Source organism: Botrytis sinoallii (assembly GCF_014898435.1).
Source record: "Botrytis sinoallii strain Bc 23 chromosome Unknown BSIN_023, whole genome shotgun sequence".
NCBI classification, from domain to species: Eukaryota; Fungi; Ascomycota; class Leotiomycetes; order Helotiales; family Sclerotiniaceae; genus Botrytis; species Botrytis sinoallii.
In genome coordinates this window covers 404,128-430,657 of record NW_024066050.1, presented here as the reverse complement: position 1 = coordinate 430,657, position 26,530 = coordinate 404,128, and the positions used below count along the sequence as shown (strand labels likewise).

At 41.3% G+C, this 26,530-nt stretch overlaps 8 protein-coding genes across 8 annotated transcripts; 5 read left to right on the top strand and 3 right to left on the bottom strand.

Annotated features, from left to right (window-relative positions):
• Positions 1-126: 126 nt before the first annotated feature.
• EAF02_010015 (uncharacterized protein) lies at positions 127-2,317 on the top strand (the record flags this gene model as incomplete). The annotated part of the gene is made up of 4 exons (XM_038906063.1): positions 127-405; positions 460-482; positions 532-1,391; positions 1,464-2,317. The coding sequence occupies 4 exons, from the start codon at positions 127-129 to the stop codon at positions 2,315-2,317; spliced, it is 2,016 nt and encodes a 671-aa protein (XP_038754175.1).
• A 588-nt stretch (positions 2,318-2,905) lies between these two features.
• On the bottom strand, positions 2,906-4,834 carry EAF02_010014 (uncharacterized protein). Its single transcript, XM_038906062.1, has 3 exons — positions 4,278-4,834; positions 3,549-4,226; positions 2,906-3,494 (listed from the first exon to the last, which is right to left on the bottom strand). Exons 1-3 carry the CDS (start codon positions 4,581-4,583, stop codon positions 3,087-3,089), a joined length of 1,392 nt encoding a protein of 463 aa, XP_038754174.1. The 5' UTR covers positions 4,584-4,834; the 3' UTR covers positions 2,906-3,086.
• Positions 4,835-5,113: 279 nt separating this feature from the next.
• Positions 5,114-11,037, top strand: EAF02_010013 (uncharacterized protein). The gene is made up of 2 exons (XM_038906061.1): positions 5,114-6,529; positions 6,581-11,037. Exons 1-2 carry the CDS (start codon positions 5,270-5,272, stop codon positions 10,772-10,774), a joined length of 5,454 nt encoding a protein of 1,817 aa, XP_038754173.1. The 5' UTR covers positions 5,114-5,269; the 3' UTR covers positions 10,775-11,037.
• Positions 11,038-11,928: 891 nt separating this feature from the next.
• Positions 11,929-15,208, top strand: EAF02_010012 (uncharacterized protein; the record flags this gene model as incomplete). Its single annotated transcript, XM_038906060.1, has 2 exons — positions 11,929-13,366; positions 13,419-15,208. The coding sequence occupies 2 exons, from the start codon at positions 11,929-11,931 to the stop codon at positions 15,206-15,208; spliced, it is 3,228 nt and encodes a 1,075-aa protein (XP_038754172.1).
• A 299-nt stretch (positions 15,209-15,507) lies between these two features.
• EAF02_010011 (uncharacterized protein) lies at positions 15,508-18,270 on the bottom strand (the record flags this gene model as incomplete). Its single annotated transcript, XM_038906059.1, has 6 exons — positions 15,508-16,609; positions 16,839-16,926; positions 16,974-17,140; positions 17,262-17,921; positions 17,976-18,110; positions 18,170-18,270. 6 exons carry the CDS (start codon positions 18,268-18,270, stop codon positions 15,508-15,510), a joined length of 2,253 nt encoding a protein of 750 aa, XP_038754171.1.
• Positions 18,271-18,773: 503 nt separating this feature from the next.
• EAF02_010010 (uncharacterized protein) lies at positions 18,774-19,978 on the top strand (the record flags this gene model as incomplete). The annotated part of the gene is made up of 2 exons (XM_038906058.1): positions 18,774-18,960; positions 19,017-19,978. 2 exons carry the CDS (start codon positions 18,774-18,776, stop codon positions 19,976-19,978), a joined length of 1,149 nt encoding a protein of 382 aa, XP_038754170.1.
• Positions 19,979-20,791: 813 nt separating this feature from the next.
• Positions 20,792-22,607, bottom strand: EAF02_010009 (uncharacterized protein; the record flags this gene model as incomplete). The annotated part of the gene is made up of 4 exons (XM_038906057.1): positions 20,792-21,780; positions 21,833-22,163; positions 22,220-22,361; positions 22,414-22,607. The coding sequence occupies 4 exons, from the start codon at positions 22,605-22,607 to the stop codon at positions 20,792-20,794; spliced, it is 1,656 nt and encodes a 551-aa protein (XP_038754169.1).
• A 1,113-nt stretch (positions 22,608-23,720) lies between these two features.
• On the top strand, positions 23,721-25,855 carry EAF02_010008 (uncharacterized protein). The gene is made up of 5 exons (XM_038906056.1): positions 23,721-24,113; positions 24,244-24,297; positions 24,355-24,467; positions 24,522-25,034; positions 25,094-25,855. Exons 1-5 carry the CDS (start codon positions 23,922-23,924, stop codon positions 25,212-25,214), a joined length of 993 nt encoding a protein of 330 aa, XP_038754168.1. The 5' UTR covers positions 23,721-23,921; the 3' UTR covers positions 25,215-25,855.
• The last annotated feature ends 675 nt before the right edge of the window (positions 25,856-26,530 follow it).

Here is a 26,530-nt window from a genome sequence, read left to right as displayed (position 1 = left end):
AGAATGAACAAGGCGGAGGGAAAGCCTTGGAAAGCCTTGAAGACAGAGAACCTTTAAATAAATCAATGTCTTGAATTGGTGAGGATCCGAGGTAAAATCCCTCACAATTTTGATATCTTTACGATCATGTCCAGCAGAAAGCTGGGAGGTGGGAGGATTTTGGGTAGTGGGAAGTCATTGGCACCTCCTACCCCTCCGACGCAACAACGAAGTTCCAGTTTCATTCCCCCTTCAGAAAGTACTCTTTCGTTAAGTTCGACTCATTCAATATCTCCTCTTGCGACTTCGCCATTACCAAACGATAGTCAGGATTTAAGGTCGAGAGTTTCGCTGGAAAATGGTCGCTCTTCAAGTGTCACCGCTGTGACCTCGAAGCTCCTCTGTCCAATATGTAGCGAAGAAATGGTAGGCTAGCCCCTTGATATATTTTAATGCGAGAGCAATAATAATGTTTGGCAGATGACCTTATTGCAATTAAACCGGTATGCCACTTGTATTTCGAAAGTTGGAAAGGAAACTCACTCTCAATAGACATCTCGATGATAATCACCAAGAACTTCCAGAGGTAGAACAAGACGAAGTGAAGAATTGGTTCGACAAACAGGTTATCAAGGCAAAAAAGTTCCAACCATTGGCAGTCATAAATCAAAAACTCAAGGGACTAGATGTATTCGAATCAAATGATGTATCAACATCATCGACTCCTATACCAAGTACACTTTCTGGAAATCGCATGTCAACCCCCGAGCCAACAAGACCAGATCCCGACGAAGTAATTACAAGGACACATTGGCAGAAATCAGGATTCAATGATATATGTACGGAACCTGTTTGCGGGAAAAGACTTGGTGCTGTCAATGGAACTGTTAATTGTAGGAAATGCGGTCTTCTGTTCTGTGAGGATCACACGATGTACCAAATCAAACTCTCGAGGTCGGCACAACATGAACCTGTAAGGGGATTATGGTGTAGAGTTTGCGAGACTTGTTTCAAGTCAAGAGAAGGATATAATGATCATAATGGTTATTTGCGAGATCACACAAACGACTTTATGGCAATGAGAAGGAAGCATGTGGATAAAGCATATTTGGAGATCTCGAGGTTAGAGAAACGACTTACTAAATTAACTCAACTACTTGCGAATCCACCCGAAGATCTGGCCAGTAATGGGACATTGTTATCTTTAGCAGGACAGAAGAATCCGCGCAAAATACTTGAACAATCAGTGGTAACTTGGGAAGAGGATGCAAAAGTTCCAAAATGTCCTTTTTGTCAACAAGAATTTGGTTCATGGTCATTTCGACGGCATCACTGTCGATTATGTGGACGAGTCGTCTGCTCAGATCCTAGAACTGGATGTTCCTCTGAAATTGGATTAAATGTTACAGCACGTAAGTTTTTAACTTTTTCGATATTCCCAACATTTCCCTATATTTTCAGTGTCATTCATTGACATATTCCAGTGACTGACATTCAGTCAGAAAAACATTCGGAGAATATAAGTCTCGATATACGGATGTGTCGCGATTGTAAAATCACAGTCTTTTCCAAGAAAGATTTTGCTGCAGAAATCAAGGAGAAGACACCATTACAACGGGCTTATGAAAATCTTCTACAATTCGAAAAGGGCATTCGTCTATTACTACCCAATTTCCAACGATTATTAGTTGCACTTCAAGATCCAGAAAAACCACCATCACATGTTCAACTTGCTGAAGCAGCTAAAGTTCGAAAGAGATTAATAGATAGTTTCGGAAAATATGATCAAGCTGGAAGACGCATACGTGACTTACCAACCACATCACCTACTCAACAAAAGATTCAAAAATCAATCTATCAACAATCTTCTAGTTTCCTTCATCTCCATATGCTTCCTCTTAAATCTCTCCCCAAAGTTCTCAAACATGCTACTCCCTCTTCAAGTCACTCATCTTTAAGACCTCAAAATGGTCGTTCCGCCCTCTCAAATATCAAATTCAACGATACAGCTACAGAAACATCGTCACAAGTTTCGGATATTTCCCAAATATCTCAAATGGAACAGGAGGAAAAGGAATTACGAGAAAAATTAATAGTTTTAGAAGAACAGAAATTTTTCGTTGAAGGAATGGTAAAAGATGCGGGGAAGAGAAGAAAGTTTGATGAGGTGGAGGCATTAAAAGCAAATTTGCAGGATGTGCAGAGAGAGATTGATACGGTTATGGGGTGCATTGGACAATTAGATTTTGAAGGAGTCTATAGGAGAGAGATGGATGCTGGTGGGAGTGGAAGTGGAAGTGGAAGTGGAAGTGGGAATGGTGTTTTGGGTTTAGGGTGAACGAATAGATGGGGTTGAGCTGGATATCGAAAATTGTGCACTTGAACCTTGGAGCAAGAAGGAATTATCGCACTTAATTACATACGATACGCACTTTTACTTACATACCATATCGATCGATGCATTGCTAGGCGTTGGATATATTATATGGGACTGGGTGGCTTGGGTAACTCGAGTGAGTACTATGGGATGGAATCACAAGTCATGGGTGGATGGTGTTTGGAAAGGGGTTTTAGGTTCAACTAGCTAGGTGTTGTTAGGATTGGTTAGGATTCATTATCATATGTATATTAATACATATGTAATCGTATTACTTGAGTATGGAAAGAGTGTGGAGATCCACGGATATTGATCGATTGTTGCTTGCTTGCTTGCTTGCTTGCTTGCTTGCTAGCCTGTCTGTCTGCCTGCCTGCCTGCTTACTTCAAACAAAATGTGAGCTCATTGAAAGTAATAATTTGTGAAATGAAGTATAACTCAGAACCAGCCAAAAAATATCAACAATGGCTTTTCCAAGGTTTCTTCGGCTTATATTGTAATCGCAAATATCAGTGTCAATCATTCAAATCAAGTCTCACATAAAAAGCATACTACGACGAATCGTTGATTTGATTATCGTACAAGGAGTTACATGGGGGAATCTCTTTTCTTCTTTCTTTCATCGGTATCATCAGCCTACACATCAACTAACCTCCCTAAACATTCCATTCCAGCCAGTTCTAATCCTGTCCTAGCCCCCGAATTCATATCACATCACATCACATCAATTCTATAGCAACAACTCCAAAGGATTTTCAACAACCTTCTTGAACTCCTTCATCCATTCAGCACCAACAGCACCATCAACAACCTTATGGTCGAAGCTTCCAGTAACAGTAATTTGATCATCCCATTCAATTCCTCCATCTGCACCTTGGATAGCTGCCTTTTGAGTGGTTCCTACAGCGAGAATGGCGGCTTGAGGTGGGTTGATGACAGCAGTGAATCGATCAATAGCGCTGTTCATTCCCATGTTGCTGATGGTGAAAGTTCCACCTTGATATTCATCCGGCTTGAGTTTACCATCACGAGCACGTTTGCCAAGGTCCTTGACTTGTGCTGAAATGGATTCGAGACCGAGTCCTTCGACATTCTTGACAATTGGGGTCATGAGACCAACTGGAGTGGCAACGGCAACCTGAGAAGAAATTTTAGTAATTTATAGTGAACTTGTAGGAGGAAAAGAACTTACGCTGACATCAACGTTGCTGAATTGACGGATGAAACCATCTCTCCAACTTGAGTTGACAGCTGGAACCTTCTTGCATGCAATAGCACATGCCTTGATCAAGAAGTCATTGATTGAGAGCTTATATTTCCCTTCTCCGGAAGCATTAAGAGCTGTGCGGAGCTTGATGAGCTTGGAGACGGAAACAGTAGAGGCGACAAAGTAGTGGGGGTTTTGGTTCACAGACTCGGTAAGACGGTTGGCGATAGTCTTACGCATAGATGTGATAGGAGTGTCGACGTAGCTGGCAGTAGCAGCAGCTGGTGCGCCACTGCTTGAAGCTCCAGAAGAAGCCTTCTTGACATCAGCCTCAGTAACTTGTCCACCGAGTCCAGTACCCTTGACACCAGTAATCTTAACACCGGTATCAATTGCCAATTTAATAGCCGCAGAGCTAGCATTGATTGCTCTATCCATAGCAGGTTGTAATCTTCCACCACTTGAAGCGGATTCCTCCGGAGCTGGGGTCGATTCGGTTGGGGGAGGGGGAGCAGTTCCAGATTGTGTATCAGATTTCTCAGAAGATTGACTGGCTTCCTCCTTTGGTGGTGGTGGTGCAGAATTCTCTCCTCCTGCATCTGCGAGTGTGAAATCCGCGAAAGCCGATGTATCCTCTCCTTCTCCAACCATAACGGCAATTGGCTATTTTACCGTCAGCACTCGAACCTTTCTATAGCTTGAAGTAGTACAAACATTTCCAACAGCAACATCCTTCTCTCCAGATTGCTTCAAGATGGCAGCCAAAACACCTTCCTCTTGGAACTCAAAGTCCATTTGCGCCTTATCGGTCTCAATCTCTACCAATACATCACCAGGAACAATTGCATCTCCCGGCTTCTTTTGCCACGATCCAATGTTACCTGAAGTCATGGTTGGCGATAAAGCTGGCATAGTGACTACGGTATGGGGAGGGAAAGATTTCGAGGCATAACATCTTGCTAATTGATATGGCAGAGATGGTGATTGAAGGGCACGCTTCCTCAACACTGCGGAAAACATCTTGATGGGAATATCTAGAGGAAAAGAGGAACGAAAGCACTAAAGTTAAAGGAGTGAAGAGAACCCAAATCAGTATCCAGACAAATAAAAGTCTTTGGATATTGTGAATCCGGTATTGTAGGATCAGGGCGGGAAGATGGGTGGTAAATGTTTGGGGTGGAGTGGGAGGAAGTTATTCGCGACAAAAACACAGATTTAAATTGTTCTGTTGAATATCGGAAAACCTCGTAGGTTGAGTTCCGTTGGCAGACCGGAGCTCCTTGGGATTAGTACAAAAGTAGTATAGTGGTAGAGTATGCGTAGATTATTCCACTGTCAAGAGTCCTATTGGTGGTTAAGCGCGGATAGAGAGGGTCGAGGGTTTGATTGGCTTTTAAGCGCTCAATGGACTTCGAATGGGCAGGGATCCACGTCTCCAATGAGATGGCCGGACCAGATATGTGTTAATGTGTTATTAATGTGGCAGCTAAGGGTTCATCGGGAAAGAAATCGGTGATTATGACCCGTTCTCTTTCCCCCCTCGAAATACAACCCTCACATACAGATACAAGGGAATTATTAATTTCATAAATTTTAACCAAAGTGTGAGGACATTACATTTATGGGATCTTTTCTTCTTTCTCTTTAAAGAATAGGATACCGTACTACTACCCACGAATGGAAGTTGGCGCAATCGATCGACCACCATGAGCTCCATCGTCTTTGTGATTTCGGCTCTGGAAGCTATACATAATTCAAAAGAGGCCCAAAAAAGAAAAGGATTAGGGGAAGCGGTCGAGAAAGCTTTGAAGGATATTAAAGAACATGAACCTCAATTACCTGATCCCGAAATCATTTTCGATCCATTACAACAAGCTACACGATCCGGAAGTATCCCATTGACTACGACGGCATTAGATTGCATTGGGAAACTGATTAGCTATTCTTACTTCTCAGTTCCTTCATCGCCAAACGCAGATAGAGAAGCAGATCGTGCGCCATTAATCGAACGAGCGATAGATACAATATGCGATTGTTTTCAGGGAGAAACTACCCCAGTCGAAATCCAACTGCAGATTGTGAAATCGTTATTGGCAGCAGTTTTAAATGATAAAATTGTGGTTCACGGTGCGGGATTATTAAAGGCAGTGCGACAAGTTTACAATGTCTTCCTACTTTCGAAAAGTAGTCCGAATCAACAGGTTGCGCAAGGGACATTGACACAAATGGTTGGCACGGTTTTTGAGAGAGTAAAGACCAGGATACATATGAAGGAGGCCAGATTGAACCTTTCGAAATTGGATAAAAATGTCGAAAATACTAGCTCATTCACGGTCGATGCACAAGAGTCAATAAATGGAGTACCCAGAAGTAGCGAGGGAGAGGAAGCAGTGGATGAAACTGCGACTGCAGAAGAACCATCCAATGGAGATGCGCCAAAACTCACACTCAAGGATCTGGAGCACCGAAAAAGTTTCGACGATTCACAAATGGGAGAAGGGCCAACTATGGTTACACAAGTCAAGCCTGCGAAAGCTTCACCTCGTTCAGCATCAGAACAAACCGCTCCGGACAGTGGTACTGATGATAGTATAGAATCCGAGGATATGGAAGATGAGGTTTATATAAGGGATGCATATTTGGTTTTCAGGTCCTTTTGCAATCTCAGCACCAAAATTCTTCCACCGGATCAATTATTCGATGTAAAAGGCCAAGCCATGCGCTCAAAGTTAATTTCTCTTCACCTCATTCACATGTTACTCAATAATAATATGCTCGTCTTCACTTCTCCATTATGTACGATTACCAACAGCAAGAGCAATGAGCCTACCGGCTTTTTACAAGCCATTAAATTTTACCTATGTCTTAGCATTACTCGAAATGGCGCCAGCTCTGCTGATAAAGTCTTCGAAATTTGTTGTGAAATTTTTTGGTTGATGCTAAAATTTATGAGAGCTCCTTTCAAGGTTTGTATACATTAATGGACAGACCTGATCTTTTAACTAACTATCCAACAGAAAGAGATTGAAGTCTTCTTAAATGAGATTTATCTAGCTCTTCTAGAAAGACGAAACGCGCATGTTACTCAAAAACTTCACTTCATGGGCATCCTTCATCGTTTTTGCGCTGATCCTCGTGCGCTCGTTGAGACATATTTGAATTACGATTGCGATCGAAATGTGGATAATATGTTCCAAACCTTGATTGAAGACCTATCAAAAGCGGCGAGTGCTGCTGTTATGGTAAGCCCTCTTGCACAACAGCAATATGAAGAGAAGAACAGTAAAAGCTCAGGTGGTGATTGGCAATCTCGAGGGACGCTCCCCCCGCCTCTGTCTACAGCACATTTGAGTAGCCATACCGAAAATGGAGAGACCGAAATTCCAAAAGAGTACATTGTGAAGCGACAAGCTATGGATTGTCTCGTGGAGACACTTAGATCACTGGTGAATTGGTCACAGCAAGGAATTGCTGACGTTACTAGTGGCCCAGAAAGCGATATCAGAGGGTCCGCCGATGTTAGGGAATCCTTGGAACCTGGAAACGATAGTTCAACAAGAATCACTGGTGAAAATACACCAATGCCTTCAACGCCTGTCTTGGATGATGACCCGGAACAATTGGAAAGGGAGAAGCAAAGAAAGACCGCAATGACAAATGCCATCAAGCAATTCAACTTCAAACCCAAGAAAGGCATCAAGCTTTTACTCGCCGATAAATTCATAGCGGAAGATACACCAGAATGTATTGCACAATTTTTACTACGAGAGGATAGATTGGATAAGGCGCAAATCGGAGAGTTTTTGGGTGAAGGAGATGAACGAAACATTGCGATTATGCACGCATTTGTAGATGCAATGGACTTCACCAAACGTCGATTCGTGGATGCTCTACGTCAATTTCTACAATCCTTTCGTCTTCCTGGTGAAGCTCAAAAGATTGATCGTTTCATGTTGAAATTCGCAAATCGATATGTCATTGGCAATCCAAATGCATTCGCTAATGCAGATACTGCTTACGTTTTATCTTACTCTGTCATCATGTTGAATACAGATCAACACAGCAGTAAAGTTGCAAAGAGAATGACCAAGGAAGATTTCATCAAGAATAATCGTGGTATTAACGATAATGCAAGTTTACCTGATGAGTACCTTATCGGCATCTACGAAGAAATTCAAAAGGAAGAAATTGTGCTCAATAGTGAACGCGAAGCCGCTGCAGCCACTGGCAATGCTCCTCCGCAATCTACTGGTGGTATTGCGGCAGGTCTTGGACAAGCTCTGGCTACAGTTGGACGCGACTTACAGCGCGAAGCATATTTACAACAATCTGAAGAGATCTCTCATAGATCTGAACAATTATTCAAGAATCTTTTCCGAAATCAACGAAAGAATGCATCGAAATCAGGGGATAAATTTATTCCTGCTACTTCATTCAAGCATGTCGGCCCAATGTTTGAGGTAACTTGGATGTCATTCTTCTCTGGTCTTTCCGGTCAAATGCAAAACTCTCACAATATTGAGATCATCAAATTATGCATCGAAGGGATGAAATTAGCAATTCGTATTGCGTGTCTTTTCGATTTAGAAACTCCACGGGAAGCTTTCGTTTCCGCTCTCAAGAACTCCACTAATCTCAATAATCCTAAGGATATGATGGCAAAGAATGTGGAAGCATTGAAAGTTATTCTTGAAATAGCACAAACAGAAGGAAATCTTTTGAAAGGATCATGGCGAGATATTCTCATGTGCATCAGTCAATTGGATCGCTTACAATTAATATCTGACGGAGTTGATGAAGGGGCTATTCCAGACGTTTCAAAAGCTCGAATTGTTGCTCCATCACGATCAGATACCACTTCGTCAAGAAAATCTACCGCTTCTCAACGACCTAGAACTCGTCCAAGGACAAACACGCAAAGTACTATTTATTCAACAGAAATCGCAATGGAAAGTAGATCCGATGAAGTTATCAAGGGGGTGGATAGGATATTCACAAATACCGCCAATCTTTCTGGTGAAGCCATTGTCCACTTTGTCACGGCTTTGTGTGATGTCAGTTGGGATGAGATTAAGATATCGGGTTCCAATGAATCTCCAAGGACATACAGTCTTCAAAAGCTTGTGGAGATCAGTTACTACAATATGCTTCGTGTGAGATTTGAATGGGCCAATATTTGGGCTGTTCTAGGTGAGCACTTTAATCGAGTTGGGTGTCATAATAATACCGCTGTGGTATTCTTTGCTTTGGATTCTTTGCGTCAACTTTCCATGCGATTTATGGAGATTGAAGAATTACCTGGATTCAAATTCCAGAAAGACTTCTTGAAACCTTTCGAGCATGTAATGTCGAACTCAAATGTTGTATCTGTAAAGGATATGGCTTTGCGTTGTCTAATACAAATGATCCAAGCTCGTGGAGAGAATATTCGCTCTGGGTGGAGAACAATGTTTGGAGTATTCACTGTCGCAGCTCGAGAACCATATGAGAGTATCGTCAATCTTGCCTTTGAAAATGTCAACCAAGTTTACAAAACTCGATTTGGTGTTGTCATCTCCCAAGGCGCATTCGCAGACTTGATTGTTTGCTTGACTGAGTTTTCGAAGAATATGAAATTCCAAAAGAAGGGGTTACAAGCCATGGAAGCATTGAAATCAATCATCCCCAAGATGTTAAAAACACCGGAATGTCCACTGTCTCACAAATCGAACGCGAATTCGGATGGTTCGATAAAAACTCCAGATACCGCCACAAATCCTATAAGTCGTACAACTCAGGAAGAAGCATTTTGGTTTCCTGTTTTGTTCGCTTTTCATGATGTTCTTATGACGGGAGAAGATTTGGAAGTCCGTTCGAATGCTTTAAATTACCTTTTTGATTCACTGATCAAATATGGAGGTGACTTCCCTTCTGATTTCTGGGACATCTTATGGAGACAATTACTCTATCCTATCTTTATGGTTCTCAAATCCAAATCCGAGATGTCCAATGTTGTCAATCATGAGGAATTATCTGTGTGGCTATCCACTACAATGATTCAAGCTCTTCGAAACATGATCACGTTATTCACTCATTATTTCGAATCACTTGAATATATGTTGGATAGATTCCTCGATTTACTTGCTTTGTGCATATGTCAAGAGAATGATACAATTGCTCGAATTGGTAGTAATTGTTTACAGCAATTAATTTTGCAAAATGTCACAAAATTCAAGCCTCAACATTGGTCCAAAATAGTTGGAGCATTCGTAGAGTTATTCGATAGAACGACTGCATTCCAATTATTCACTGCTGCAACATCATCTGCAGCAGGAGGTTCGATGGAGAGCTCCACAGCACCAGTTGAAGATATTGATGATGGTCAATCTCTAAAGATCAATGGTACAAATGGTGGTGCAACCTCGGATGCAGAAAGTATTGCTGAACCAGAAGGTCAGACACCTGTTGTAACTCAAACTCCAGAGTTAGAGGACTACAAACCACAATCAGGTCTACAACAACAACCTGTGGTTGTCACTGCAGCTCGTCGACGCTTTTTCAATAAAATTATTACCAAATGTGTTTTACAACTTTTGATGATCGAAACTGTCAATGAGCTTTTTTCCAACGATACCGTTTATGCTCAAATTCCTAGTCCGGAACTCCTTAGGTTAATGGCTCTCCTCAAGAAATCTTTCTTATTCGCCAAAAGATTTAATGAGAACAAAGAATTACGCATGCGATTATGGCGTGAAGGATTCATGAAACAACCACCCAACTTGTTGAAGCAAGAATCCGGTAGTGCAGCTACATATGTTTCTATTCTTCTTAGAATGTACCATGACGAAGGTGAAGAGCGAAAAAGAAACCGAGCAGATACAGAACAAGCTTTAGTACCTCTTTGTGCCGATATCATCCGTGGTTTTACTCAACTTGAAGAAGAAAGTCAACAAAGAAATATCATTGCTTGGAGACCAGTTGTTGTAGATGTGTTGGAAGGTTACATGAATTTCCCACGAGAAGGATTCGAGAAGTATGTTGAAGTATTCTATCCATTAGCAGTGGATTTACTTTCTAGGGATATGGGAGTGGAAATTAGATTGGCGTTACAAGGACTTCTAAGACGGGTAGGGGAAGTCAAATTGGATCTTCCACCTACAGTAAGATCTAATACGCCTACTAGTCCTACTTCATTATCATTTGGTGGGAGACGAATGAGTCGTAGGGATTGAAAATATTAGATTTACAAGCGTATAAGGATCTCGTGATCCTTTTCTTTTTCTTTCTCTTCTTTTTTCTGGGATCTATTTGAGCGTGTCATATAGGGTAGTGACTAGGATGGGAGTTTATGGGGTTTGATTGAGGTATACTTGATCTGTCAGTTAATGATGACATGATGGAATTTATTTAGAGTTATCGGCTTGTATGAATACAATTTTTTCTCTGATATTGAAATTAATCAATTGATTCGTATTTCGTGTGTATTCTGTTGTGTACTGGTGTGGTAAGTCTTTGTATGCGTGATATATTTTCCAGGGGCCGATTTGGAGTTTCGACTAATGTACTCGGTTCATCATAAAGTCAATTTTGGAATACAATTTCTTTTATTCGCCCTCATTTGTATATTGTTTATTGATTCGAAGTATTCTTAAGTTTATCTTCCTTTATCTTCCTTTTTGGTTTTTTATTTTGTTTTTTATTCGATTCATTAATTGTCGAATACTAGTTTTAATTATCGAATGCTGGTATCTTTAACGACAAATAAATTAGTATTCAATAAGATCTCACTTCAAATACTCATTAGAATTTATTCTTGAACAAGTAGGAATAAAAAAATAGGAATATTCATCTAATTCTCATTTAATTTGGAGATTCAACTCATTAGAATGTATATACATGAATCATAATGTCCGTCTCCCAATCATCTAAAAAACTCCTTTATCCCCCTCGCTTAACAATTCCCCCTCCGCAAACAGCCAATCCTCACCTCCTCCACAAAGGATTCTCTCCTCAATCTTCACAACTCTTCAACTCCAATTCCTCCACCTTTATCACATATTCAAATTCTCATCCCTAAACAATCCCCTCCATCACCTCTTTATCCATCCACAAAGAAAATTTAATCGTATAACTCGCGCTCTCAATCATTCGCACAAACAAGATGTTCGAATTTTGATTCCAGTCGTGCAAAGAAAGCTCAAGCTCAAGGAATAGCGCACGTTCAAGCTCAGGATTCACGTCACTGTTCAAATTAATTTCTCGTATTGTATGATTATCTATCTGTCATATCCTGTTCAATAACTCGCGCTTTAATTATAATCCCCTTGTCACTTTATTTTTAATCATCCCTTTTTTTACGGTCAATTTCAATCAGATATGACTGGCTATGGTCAAGGTCGAGGACAAGGCACCGGTCGGGGGTGGAGGTCGAGGTGGAGGTCAAGGTGGTCACGGTGTAGTTCCACCAGGTCCCGATCCACATCCCCCTGGTCATCCTCTCAATCCCGGACTCGAAAATGTTTTGGGCCGACCCGAACATAATTTCCGCTCGGAGACTCCCATGTTTACTCCCGCTGGAGGTTGGCGCGGTGGGAGACCTCCATGGGAACAAGATAATTTAGCTGCATGGAGAACGGGACGGGATCCCTTGACTGGTGGTTCGAGTAATCAATTCCAACATATGGAAGGGGAATATCGATCTCCATGGCTTAATGTGCCGGATCAGGATCAGCTTGTGGAAGCAACTATTGATCCATGGGATCTTATTGGGGGAATGGATGCGATGGCACCCGTGGTACAACAACCAGTTATTCCGCAGAGGGAAACACATTGGCAAGGACCTCAACCAACGTCTGTTCCATTGAGTCAAGTTTTTGAGAGTGAAGCAAGAGATTGGAGGAGTGGAAATCCACCGACGATGCAAGAGCAAAGAGGACTTCAGAGGATCATGCCGCAGAATCCAAGCTATGGAGGTCAGATGGGAGCTTTCATGGCTTCTGGGCCGTATTTTCCCCAGGCAGGATATCAACAATTCCATCAACCACAACAGCAGTACCCTCAAAACGATATACAGAATGCAACTTATGGACAAGGTATACATGCCCCAAGAATCCCAAAAGGTCCCACATATCAACAACTGTATCTTCCATTACCACCGGGAGGCACGGTATGGGAACAGCAAGGACTCAAACGACCACCTGGCCCACTAACCTGGAAAGATACACGAGCCTATTCCCCCGGACCAGATGGGGATTTTGATCCCTTCATCGTCGAACAACTCGAAACCGGTACTTATTCCCCCTGGTTAACTGAAATCGCCGCCAATATCGAAGCGATAGATGAACGACCCAAACAACCCTGGGAATCCATGACTGCATGGCGAGCTCGAGTTTTAACGTCTCGAAAAGCAATTGGGGTCGAATCTTCAGAATTAAGGAGACGTCCATATTCATTTCCTACGACGGCGAAACTAGCGGGTGATACTCCTGCACAGCTTAAAGCTCGAACGGCTGCTCGTCGAAAAGTTAAAATACAATGGGAAAAAGATAAGGAGATTCATAAGAATAAAATGGATCATACACATAAAAATTTCGATCCAGAATATGCGACGCAATATCGAGCTGAAAAGGCATGTCGACAATTGGAAAACGCTAAGAGCAGAAAGACGGCTTTATTAATTGCCAGACGCATTGCCGAGAGAGATCATCAACCAAGACCTGTAACACCGGAATTACCAGAGGATAGTAGTGATGAGGATCTTCCAGCTATGCCTCCTAGAGATAGAACTGGTGCGCTTGCAGCTCCTGATCCTAAACCCAAACGCTGTTTTACGTTGTCAACACATGAGACAATTGTGTTCTTTGGTAGGAGGATCAGCTCGACCTTGTGATCGCTGTAGAAGTAGTGGAGAAGAATGTAAATTACCTCGGGCTAGTCCTACTGGCAAACCTGCAAGTGGAACTACTGGTGGAACTGCAGGTGGAGCTCCAGGAGAATATACAGCTCAACGATCAGGACTCGCACGAACAGCCAAACGTTGTCTATATTGTACACACATGAGAAAACCATGTACATTAGTAGCAGGATCACCTCGACCTTGTGATCGCTGTAAGCAACGCGGGATAGTGTGCGAGATAACTCGGGATTTGGAAGATCCCAATGCGCCCAAACCGGCATGGAAATTGAAACCACAGAAACCCGGTCCCAAAAAAGTGAGTGATCCGGATGAATTTTCGGATTCAGCGATGGATCTAGATGAAGATGAAGATGAAGATGATGGAGAACCAATTACGGCTCAACAGAAAGCTAGTCTTTCCCGAAAGAAAAGAGCTGCATTTAATCAAAGATCAAGAAGACGTTCCTTTTCCAGCCGTCGACGTCGAAGTGCCAGTCCCGAAGTGGGAAATGCTCCTAGTATTCAATGTGCGCCTTGTAAAGATCAATCTCGTCCTTGTGATGGAGAACGTCCTTGTGGAACGTGTAAACTTAATGGGACAGTAGATATGTGTAATCCGGTCTCTTACTTTTCGAAATACAGAGAACGGGATTATCAAGGAGCAAGAGGTACTTTACAACGTGCTGATGATGAGGAGGAGGATTTAGATCTTTCGGTACCGGAAAGAGGATATAATGATGTTAACACTGAATGGGATAAACTAGCTTCGAATTTCGAAGAAGCAGATCAAGCAATTAAAGATATGGATTTGGGACCTATGATGAATTACAGTTCACAAGTCATCATGGATTCATTCGAAGCTGGACATCAAAATAGTTTTTTCTCACAAAATGCAGAAAATGAGATTCCTCCTATGGAACCATATAAACCCGATCCAGATGGTCCATCATATAATCGTGTCGCTACAGTCACGGAACCAGATGCATCATATAATAGTCTTGCGCCAGGAGGACCAGAATTTTTATCCGAACCATTTGGGGATGTGGCACATTATGCTGCTATGACATTTGATGGAGAAGGAATCGATTTCAGTACACCTAGGATTTCACCTCAATATAGTGTTGAAAGTCCTGATGTAGAAATGCTTGATTTAGATGATGTTCTCAATTCAGTCGAAGAACATCGATCTGGATTCGAAGTGGTTGTTCAAGAAAAACCAGATCCCGATCCAAGACTTCAAATTCGTCCTCTATCCGATTATCGACAAGAATGGAAACAAGATTTGAAAGGAATTCTTAAAAATAAACATTGTGATGAACTTATCGGAGTCGATATTTGTTTCAAATCTCCAGCAAAACATTGCGATTATCTTCAACATGGTATTGAAGGAGGTGATTGGCATACTTGTGTATCTTGTCACAAAGATCAAAATGTTCGAGTGTCAGATTCCCAATCGACACTTATTGAATACACCAAATTGTACTATTGTGACGTGTGTGCGGCTGAACAAAGACCACGAACAAGAGGGGTGAAAATGGGTGCAGCTTTCAAGAAAGAATACTGTACATGTACATCTCAGATGAGAAAATCTTGGTTATGCAATACTCATCGGGATGAAGCTATTAGGGATGTGACGGAAAGGGCTCTAGCTGTGAAGAATTGGTTGTCTAGAAAAGGTTTGTTGAAATGTAACGGGTGTGATATGAGACATCTTGGTTATAGGTCGGGTATGTGGGCTTGTGCTTCTTGTAAAGATGTTGTATATGCTTAAGTATATATGACTGGTTCAAATAGTATACTAAGAGCAAAATATATATATTTTTCATCTTATTGAATGGGGGCCAGCCCCCAAACCCCCGTAGCTCGCTACGCTCGAGATTTTCCTATTTGCGGGTATAACTGTTATTCCAGAAACTCAAATTTCCATTGACGAAAAACATCACTTAATGTACATTCATTTATATTGTTATCCATAGATATTCTAAGGAAAGAGTTAGTCAGTCTCTCTCCCTCCCCACCCTACTCAGAACCAACCGCTATATTGACCTCTGTATTCATCTATCTATCTATCTACATCTCATCATCCCCACCCAATCCCTTATCCGCCATAAACAATCTTGTTAATTCCTCTATCCTCTTTCCCAATTCATCAACTTTGTTTTCTAATCTTCTTTCTCTCTCGCTTGTCCTCTCTTCTTCTGTCCTTTGTATTCTTCGTGCTGTATCATCATCCTCTCCTCCCAATCCACTATCTTCTCCCTCGAATGTCAATTTCTTATAGAATATTCCATTCCCTTTTCCATTCGCACGTCCACAATTACCCACATCAGAAGGACATCCTTCATTTCTCCCCCTAATACCTCCCTCCAACTTTCCACCAACAAGTGGACTCGCCTCTCCATCTCCAATACCCGGTCCATCCATAAAATGCAATGAATGATTTGTACCCGTCCTACTTGTCAAGAATTTCTTCTTCGCTTTTCCTTTATATGCTGGTTCTCCACTCATACTTGTCATTCCACCAGCTCCGCTATGAGGTGTAGATGGTACTGTAGCAATTGGTGTGCGGGGGAAAGATGATGGATCTTGTATATGTTCATTAACACCTTCGAAAATCTTAATTGCAAGTACAATTGGAGCATGTGTTGCTTTTAGTAGCCCTATTCGAATTCTACGTAATGTAGAAGAACTCATGAAGAGTCTAAGTGGTCGGATGAGAATGAGAGGGATGAGATTGAGTGGTGGGTAAAAGTGCGTAAGTCGATTGGAGGTTGAGGATTCAAGTACGTATACAGAATATACAAAGAGATATTCTTCTTTGGCATGTGATATAACTCTTGAAAAGCTGTCAGACAATATTGATATTAAGGAGGTAATCAATAGAATCTGGGTTAGAGTAACGAAAATAACCATGAGCGGAGGACCGAATTGGGGTGAGATTTGGTTCATTATATCAAAACCAAGGTATGAAGATCCGAAAAATACTTTGAGAAGAACCCAAGACATTTCGCCCAAGGTAAATGAATCGCGGGCCAGGAGGGTAAAGGTTGTTAGGAAACCGAGGTAAAGAACCAGGACGACAACCATAAATTTAATGAATTCTGTGGCCATCGCCTTTAGACAAGGAATCAAAGTTCCAAAATATGGATGGAGACTAAGAAGTGAACATATTCTGAAGTAATGTTAGTCCTGTATCAATCTAGAAATCTGGCACACGTGATAGTAATAGCCGAGATTGGGTTTAGCGTAGAATATAAACGAGGCGCTAAACCAAATACCGGCATTTTCCTATCACGTATACTAGAGCCCTCACCTGGCACGTAAGAGGGTCTGACAAAAGCCAGGAAGACACTCGACTTCTAAGATTGGTCCTGTATCTGAATGAAATATCACGGACTCACCTTGGAAATAAAAACAATGCCTCTAGGGACAGAATGTCAAAAGCCATGTCGATAATAATCCCATCATCCTTCGTCAAACCAATGACACCTAGGGAACGTTAGAAATTTTCAGGTATTAAATCAAGGAGTACTAACGAGTGAGTAGGAAAGCAGCTCCTATCAAGATAATCATCAAATCACAAGAATTCCATATATCAACTGCATAGAATATCGAGCCCGCATCTATGAACTCTCCAAGCTCATCATAAGCAAAAGCAGCAAACCATACATAGAGAACAATTTCAAGGGGCGTAATGTAATATCTGAAAATATGTTAGACATTTGAGGGGCAGATAGGACGGAAGGATAGAAGGACAGAAGGATAGAAAGACAGAAGGACAGAAGGACAGAAAGACAGAAAGACAGAAAGACAGAATGACTTACGGATTTCGTTCAACAAGAACTGCATAGTATAGAAATAAGAAAGAAGCAAAGAACAAAACTTCAAAAGCTTTGATATATCTTGGTACTCTCAATCTCGAAAAAGGATCGGACTTCTTCCTATTATAAAATTGAGCTTTCTTTTGAGTATGCTCACTCAAACTTTCCCAAAATGTTATATCTCCTTTCCAAATACCAGTTATAATTTTTTGAACAATTCTCTGGCTTAAAAACTTTTTGCAATCAGCTACTACACCAATTTCAAGAGCATTCAATCCTGTGAAAGAAGATGTTGGATCATCCTCATCATCATCCATATCATCATGAGTAAAGAATGACCCCATATGTGAAATAGACCGTAAGAGTTCAGTCTTTTTATTCTGACTAGGTGGTCTTGTACCAGGAGGAGAATCGCGTTCTCTGAATTGTGGCAATAAAGTCGAATGTTCCGTAGCTTGACTTTCCTCTGGCTCTTCTGCTGTACCATCTGTTGATCGTTGAAGAGTAGGTGAAGGTAATTCGTATAAGCAAAAATCGACAGCATCTCTTTCCGATACACGACTTAGAAATCTCCATGCCACTATTTCACATGCGCTCGCTCGGGTTTCATTGATTCCGCGATCATCATCTACATCGAGGGTAGAAAAATGCCACTTGAGGGTTCTGTATAATCTCAATTATTACTGGATTCGTGATGAATAACGATGTGCTACTGACAAGATTGCATTGATAATGGCGGGATTCGTAACATTCTCGACGAGATGCTCAACAAGTATTCGAATTTTATTGCCCGCAGATGTAGTTCGCAATTGTTCAAAGGTTGAAGGAAGGACAATCTCATCGACAAAGTATCTAGTAGAGCAGTATACGTTAGATGGATATCATAGCATGCCAAATTTCAGAGTAAATACATTGATAAAGTCTTTACCACTTTGACAAAGGGGTCATCGTGAACAATCGTTGGTAACTTCACCAATTTCTGTCCCTCGAAAAGAGACTCAGTTGATTCCATCCTGTGTAGAGATGTATTGAATAACGATACGAAGATTATTTGATGCAATTGAAAGCCATGGAATAAAGTTGTACGAAGATGTTACTGGCGCGTTGAAGTTTTTACACGTTCTAGGCCCTGTACAATGTACGAAGTAGTTCGTTCCATTTAGCTAGAGATACCAAAATAATTGCAGGGGTATTTTTGGTATTTTGGTGACCCTGAGCAGACTGCGCTATGGTATAAAGCGGGCTTTGACGGGGTATGCCGCCACCCAAACGTCACTAAACATAACATGGGTTGATAGCTTCAGGCAGTAGCTTGACTTCGCCATTCACCCCCGCATTCCGTTGGTTTCCTCATACAATTAAATTCATTTGTACTTTTGATCACTCTTCACTTCAAATTTTGAATCACCAGGTGAATACATCATATCACATCATATCGTCAAATATCAAGAGACATCAATACATCGACATTCATCAAAATAATCACAGACAAATAATTCAACCTCATCCGCCAAAATGGCAAATAATCCACTCAGTCCAGATTCCATTCTGCATCATATGGCAGAAGCTTTACCTACTCATCAAAAAGATGATACCGATTCCGATATCAGCAGCTCATACGAAGCCATCGCCCTATTCTCTCACGCATGTATGATCGCAGTTGGATTTCGACTCATCGGATTTGCAGAAGGTCAAGAGAATAGTTGGTCTTCCAGTTTAAGTCCTTATTCAAAGTACAAATGTTAACAAACCTACCAGAAACCGAATGCGCACAACTTGCTCCCAGATTATCTTCGAAATGGAATTCTTCCTTTGGATCCCATTCATTCCTCTACGCTCACTCCCAATCCTCTATGAACTACGTCGTCAAAATCGATCGCCTAGGTGGCAAGGCTGAAATCCGAGGAATAGGACTCGGAGATGAGAAAATTACCCGTCTCGAGATTACAGCCAGAGATTACGTTTCCACGTCTGCGCTCCCTTTACGAATTCCTTTCACAAACGACCAAGAAGATCGTTCAAATCTCAAATCAAGGCTCAAAGAAATTTTTGTCTCTCCTCCCAGAATCGCAGATCTCGCTTCCCTCTTCAAAATAAGTATTATCCAAAGACTCATTCCATCTTTACAGAAAGAAGGATACGAAGATTCTCAACAAGGTGCGAGTGAGGGCGCAGGTGAAGCATCCCGGGTTCATGATGAAAGAGAAGAAACACAAGCTCGACGAAATCCTGTACCAACTCCCACAACCGATCCACATCTTCCAGCACCAGCTCGTCCATATCCATATAATGATCCCCTTGCCGACCCACCACGTCGTCCCATCCCCGCCGGAGATTTTCCTCCTCCTGGTTTCGATGATGAATTGGATCTGAATCGTCTTCGACGCTTTGATCCTCGGGGAACGATTTCCCCTTTCAATATTGGTCACGATGATTTAAATCCTGCAGGTCTAGGACCCAACGATCCTTTCCCCGGTTCTTTTACAGGTGGGGCAGGCGCTCGAGGATTAGGTGGAATGGGAGGTATGCATCCTACATTTGATGATCCTCTATTTGCAGGACAAGGACAGAGATTAGGGGGTGGTAGAGGAGTATTCAACCCGCAAGCTCCGCCAGGTGCAAGATATGATCCTTTGGGACCGGGTGATGGACCTCAAAGAGGTGGAGGTGGAAGACCACCCAATCCATTTATGAGGTATGGGGATGGAGATTTTATGTGATTATGATAAGAGAGAGAGAAAAGACCTAAGTCAAGGTATCGAAGGGAAAGGTAATAGGATGAAGGGAAAGAGACCGACAATGGTTGATGGGATAGAAGGTAAAGGATGGAAAGGAAGGAAGCAGGTAGGTATCATGATTTCACGAAGTACAGAATTACAACGAACCAAACCAAACCAAATCACGCAAGCGATCAAAAATGCAATCACGACAATACCACTACAACACATCACATCACATCACATCACAATATCAAATAATAAAATAATAAAATCACAACTCATGAATAGTCAAAATATGATATATAATAATCCATAATTCTTTGTTCCTTCCCCCCAAAATCCGTGTATGTAATGTAATCCCATAAGTAATGTATGTAATAGGTACCTATTCAACGCTCTGTGCTAAGCTAAACTAAGCTGAGCTGTGTATATAATGCTCTGCTCTTCTTTCTCTTCTCTCTCTTTATCTCTGTCCAATCCCAAATAAAACGCGCTGGTACTTTATTCTTTCTTGTACTTCTTCACCACACGTGCCAACCCATCATCCACCAACGTGAGTAACAATAACAATAATATATCTCCCAACTCCAAACCACGGACGTACGTGTAAGTATTAGGTATTAGGTATCTACTTTCCGTGTGTATCTCGTCTCATCTCATCTCATCTGGTCTCATCATCTCCATCCATCCCATCTCATCCCATCCATCCTATTCCATCTCATAAATTCTACACTCTCAAATCCCATCATGCAAACAACCCCCCTTTTCCCTCGCCACCCCCTCACTCCAAACCCTCACTGCTCAAATATCACCTCAATGATGACCTGTTAATTTCCCCTTCAAACCCCCCAAAAGACTCTTTCTCTTATCCTTCTTATCACTCGCACCCGGCGTACTCGAAGTTTCAGAACCACCAGCCACGGAACCCGCTACAGGAGACATAGGTAAGGCTGGTACCTCATCATGAATACTTTCCTGTTGAGTTGTCGCTTTTGATAATTCTCCCGCTGCTACTACGGGTTCGGCGCCAGCTCCATCATGGTTAAGATTTGGATCTAATTGATTTGCCGTTGTTGTGGTGTGAGGAGATTCTGTTGTTCCATTTACGAGGACCTCGTCTGCTGGGGGACTGGTAATGGATAAATTGTTTGATCCATCTTGAGCTGTGTGAAAGGTTTCTAATTCAGGTCTTGAATTAGAGACTACTTCACCATTTTCAATCGCGAGATCATCTATTGGAATTCCTTGATTCAAAGGAGAATTGGTCCCGGCGGTAGTATTTATGACTGCGGGGGTTGCGCCGGGTACTTCGATTGTTTCTGATTGAACGGGTAATGGAGTTTCGGTGGTTGCATCTGTAGCGATTGTTCCCATATTATCACTATCCTTGATAGTCTTCTTAATAGTGCAAACTTCTTCTCTTCTCTCCTTCTTTTCATTACTTCCAACTGCGATCGCTTGAATCGATTCTTGATCTTTGGTATTGACCCAATACATGGGCCCTCCTGGAAATGAGCCAGCTCCATTCCAAGTGGTAACTGCTTCTAATGCCGGATCCAACGTAGGCATATCTCCAAATTCGAATTCTAATTCACCGCCATATTTCTTGGGAATATTTCTAGGCTCGATAAAGGCTTCTAAAGTTGACTTGACATCGTTGTGACTGATAATGAAGATTTTGGATGTGGTAATTGGATCAAACCATTTTTTAATCCAACCCCAAACTGTTGGAAAGAAACTTGGTGCACCAATAATCTGACAATACACGTTAGTGAGTTTCCAATATTCCAACCCATATACAACTTACAAAATGCGGTCAAGAGTTTTCTGGATAATGAGCTGTAGCCAAAGTACTTGCATCTTGCATATGCCCTCTCAAATTCCAAAATTGTTTCAATCCAACTCCAGAAATATCAACAATATTATTACTTTGTGTGATGGGTGTTCGAGGATGATCTCGATCGGTAAGAACTGTACATAATGGCATAACAAATCGTGTAAGGTTTTCGTATAAGGCGAATAAGCGCAATAACTTTCCAGAGGTTTTGCCATCTTGTTTGGTTTTCGTATGTGTATCGACGGCGGATTTCTCATATGCAGACATTCGTTTACCAGTCAAATATGATACTTCGAATACGTATACAGGGATACCACGTCGATCGCGTCGTCCTGTCCATTGTGGGTACTATATCGAGATAATTAGGAGGGGTGTCAATGAATGTAGAGAATGGGGGACTTTACAAGTCTGCGAGTCTCTTCGTAATGTTCCAAATCGATAGTCTCATACAATTGATCTAATTCATTCTCCTTTCGCCATTCTTCTGTCTCTGAAAATTGTTTAAGGGCATCCAGCACAATAAACCGGCGCGCTCGGAGAAATCGCCTAAGATAATCATCAGTAGGCGCTTAAGAAAGAATCTTGAACGGATACATACAGAAGAGTAGCATCTTCGTGCGATGCAGGTTCATCACTTCCATTTCCAGGCTTGTACAAACCCTTCTCTGCGCAAACAACCTTGAAGTTATTCAAAGCCGCCTCTTCCTCTGTTGTAAGATGACCGAGATGCCCTTGAGGAAATCCATACTCGACCACTGCTGACTGAACTCTATGAGCCGGTCCTGAAGACATAATTGATGAGATATTCAAGAAAGTTTCCCCAAAAATTCGAAGAAGAGTAGAGGAATCAAAGTTAGAAATAGTAAGCAGTAAAGACTTGAGCAAAAGAAAAAGTATTATATTTTGTTTACGAGTAACAGCTCAATGTATAGGATTCGGCTTTTTGAGCGGGTCCGTCGGACGTCTCGTCATACCAATATGTGATATGGGTAATCGATAATTGATGTTCACTTGTTGGTAAGAAAACAAACTTTTTTTGCCTATGACTAATCCAATTCAATGTCTAAACTCCGAGTTAGAGTGAAGAGATTGTCTTGGATATAATAAAGCCGTTCCGATATATAATCTGATGCGAATAAAAAGGTCGAAAACAGAGAAAATTTGAATATTTCATGGATTTTCCATACTATCTTCCGTTATTCGTCCGTTCACCAAGGCTGATGTTGTCATCTTTTAACGATAAAGGCGGAAAATTGTGGAAGAATCCGAGCATCCGACGGAGATTGGATGTGTTTGAGCATAATCTTTCGTCTTGAATGTGAAGGTGTCTGTGTACAGAGTAGGTGAAGGGAATTTTGGGAGATGGAAAAAAAGTGTGTCTAGAGGATAGAGGATAGAGCATGAAGAATGGAGGATAGAGGCTTGAGAGAGGATAGAGGATAGAGAATAGAGAATAGAGTACATATTGACCCAATCCCAACCAGACTATCATCAAGATCTCTCAAAGAACCATTTGAATTCCGTTGACTAGATTAGATATCTGGATTCAGTCATCATAGTCATTACAGACAATGAATATTGAAGTTAATATCATAATATCATAATACTCACAGGAATGTCTTGCCATTCTGATTTATCAGCATTCTCATCCACGATAAGAAAGATATATAAGTGATAATTGAAGAGGAGATGAAAGAGCTTCATGAAAGAAGATTTAACTCTATGATATTTCTGGGTCCCTTTCCTATATTTATAATCCTTCTAACCTACCCAAATAACTGATAGCTGACATATGATATGACATCGGAATCTTTTCAACATGCCATTGATCTATTCGTATCCCCTCCAAAGTATCGCATCACCGGTAGCACCGGTAGTACCATACTCGTCGTACTCGTAATCCACGCGGGTAACCCCGCCAAATAAATTCAACCCTGGCGTAACCTCCAAAGTTCAAAACACCCCTCTAAAGCTCCATTCCACTCAATCACTAAAGCCTCACTCACAGTCAACCCCACTTCAATACATAACCCCATTGATTGTTACAAAGATCTCTCTTCTTCTTCTCCCCCTCTCCTCTTCTCACTACATATATTTCTATCATCCATGTTCTCCCGCTTCTCTCAATTAGCAAGACATCTTTCTCGTCCCTTACCAAATTACGCTCACAATTCTGCCGCTGGATATACATTTTCAAATAAAGTCATGACATCATCAGTATCTGCCGACGAACGTAACTCGAGAACCATTCACACGGCAGCATGTTTGATTATTGGAGATGAAGTACTCGGGGGAAAGGTTAGTGATGATTGGGAGTGTATCCTATTGGGGATTTCCAGGGCATAATGGCTAATATATATGTGCTCCTATACAGACGGTCGATGTACGTTTGAAATATAAATATGGAAGAAAATTTAGATATTGATAGGATTGGCAGACAAATTCGGCTTATTTTGCAAAGTTTTGTTTCAAGCATGGAATAGTAGGATACCTATCCAAAGAATGCATACTGAAGGAGGAGATTTTGACTCTTGAATAGAATCTAAAGCGTATCGAGGTTATTGCAGATGATGAAGATGAAATCATTGAAGCTGTTAGACGTATGTCAAACAACTATGATTTTATAGTCACATCTGGAGGAATTGGTCCAACGTGCGTTTTGAACCCATATCGAAATATACATATACCCCAACTAACAAAATGTAGACACGATGATATTACTTATCAATCCATTGGAAGAGCATTTGGACTCGAACTGAAGCTTCATCAAGAAACTTATGAAAAGATGAAGAGATTATCCAAACCTCATCCATCTCAACCAAACTTCAATTGGGATGAAGACTCTCCCGCGAAGAAAGCTAAACTTCGCATGGTGGAATTGCCATTAGATAAATCTCGGGATTTGACAAAGCAAGTTCTATTCCCATGTGAAGATCTTTGGGTTCCAGTTGCTTGCATCAATGGCAATATTCACATCTTACCTGGTATCCCAAGACTTTTCGAAAGATTGTTGGAGGGATTGAAACCATTTTTACTTCCTCGGTTGACAGATCCTGAAGGCAAGGGTATCTGTCGAGTTATGATTTCGACTCCCATGTCAGAGAGTGCTGTAGCACCATATCTGACAGAATTGGCTGCCAAAGTAGAACCAAAGGGTATCAAGGTTGGAAGTTATCCTAGATGGGGAAAATCACACAATACCGTTACTTTAGTTGGAAGGTGAATATCACATGAGTGTCAATGACCATCCTTTTGCTCCATCGCTGACAATTTAACAGGGATCAAGAATACTTGGAAAGCTTAATAGCTGAAGTAGAGAAGAATGTCAATGGACATCGTGTTTTGATAGAAGGAGAAGATGATGTTGAAGGCGAACACAAGGAGTGCGATATTTCTTAAGTTTTTTTCCGCTCTCCCAAACATTTTCCTAACAATTTCTAGAACATCTCAATAAGGATTTTCCTAGTTGGATATTAAATTTCGAGATTTCCCCTCATTTCATCTCATCTCTCGGGATTCCCGTCAGTCAAGGAACCATAGAGTAAAAGTACCGATACAAGCGCTGTCAGATTAAGAACCATCAAAATGATTGCGTTGACCGTTGACCGATAACCGTTTAAATTTTAAATTTGGATGTGATTTGCCCTAGGCTCAGGGGGAAGGGTCAAATTCCATCAAATCAAATCCCAATGTACATAGTTTAAATTTCTAGCCGTGCACACGTCGACATTCAGGGGAAATTATCGGCTCCCTATCAGAGTTTTTAAGATCATGACCCGTTCTCATCTGTGTATCGATGTTGGATTTAAATTATTATGAATCATGTTGCGAATTGTCATTTTAGAGATTAGTTTAGGAGTGAGGGTTTGGTTATGGTTATGGATTTGGATTTGGATTTGATTTGGGTAAGTGGGTGAGGTAAGGTGTAGGTGAGGTGTAGGTGAGATGATTTTTGGAATGGGATTTATGTATTTTATAATATGTATTTTATGGTATCTATGAGTTGAAAATAAAATGAATATTCCAGCATACAGAATACAGAATACAGAGTACGTATCAATCATATCCATCCTAGAATTACGATGTACATTACTTACACGACACTACTCGAGTACTCTATGTGATTGTACTCCGTAATGTGATGTGATGTGATGGATGTGATGTGATGTGATGGAATCGGAAATTAATTTATTAATTGCTTCTAGAAGATGGATGGATGGTGGTGACTCGTGAGGAAGGGATAATTGGAGAGAGGGTGGTGAAATGAAAATTGGAGATTTTGGGATTGGGATAGGGATATTGGAACTTGGGATATTTGAGTGAGGGGTTGGGAATTGTTTGATGGGTGGGTGGGTGTTTGAATAGATGGGTGGGTGTTTGGGGAGAGGTGAAATGAAATGAAATGTGATGAAATGAGATGAGATAGGAAGAGAGAAGTGAGAAAATGAGTTGAACCTTTTCGGGTTATGTTTCGGAATGTTAGGAGGTTGTGGTTATGGAGATGGGGATGGGGATGGGGATGGGGGATGGGGATGGGGATGATGATGATGATGATGATGATGATGATGATGATGATGATGATGATGGTTATTATATATGATGATGATGCTGATTATAGAGGTGAGGTGGGAGGGAGAAGGGGCTCTAGAATCTAGAGAGAGAGAGAAAGAGAGGAGAGGAGAGAGAGAGAGAGATAGAAATTGACATCAAGATTT

Coding starts and splice junctions, on each gene's coding strand:
- EAF02_010014 (XM_038906062.1), bottom strand. CDS start 4,583: ATGTTTTCCGCAGTGTTGAGGAAGCGTGCCCTTCAATCACCATCTCTG. Junction 4,227..4,277: donor AGGATGTTGCTGTTGGAAAT/GTTTGTACTACT, acceptor ACGGTAAAATAG/CCAATTGCCGTTATGGTTGG. Junction 3,495..3,548: donor TCAGCAACGTTGATGTCAGC/GTAAGTTCTTTT, acceptor ATTTCTTCTCAG/GTTGCCGTTGCCACTCCAGT.
- EAF02_010013 (XM_038906061.1), top strand. CDS start 5,270: ATGAGCTCCATCGTCTTTGTGATTTCGGCTCTGGAAGCTATACATAAT. Junction 6,530..6,580: donor TTATGAGAGCTCCTTTCAAG/GTTTGTATACAT, acceptor ACTATCCAACAG/AAAGAGATTGAAGTCTTCTT.
- EAF02_010008 (XM_038906056.1), top strand. CDS start 23,922: ATGTTCTCCCGCTTCTCTCAATTAGCAAGACATCTTTCTCGTCCCTTA. Junction 24,114..24,243: donor ATGAAGTACTCGGGGGAAAG/GTTAGTGATGAT, acceptor AGATATTGATAG/GATTGGCAGACAAATTCGGC. Junction 25,035..25,093: donor ACCGTTACTTTAGTTGGAAG/GTGAATATCACA, acceptor ACAATTTAACAG/GGATCAAGAATACTTGGAAA.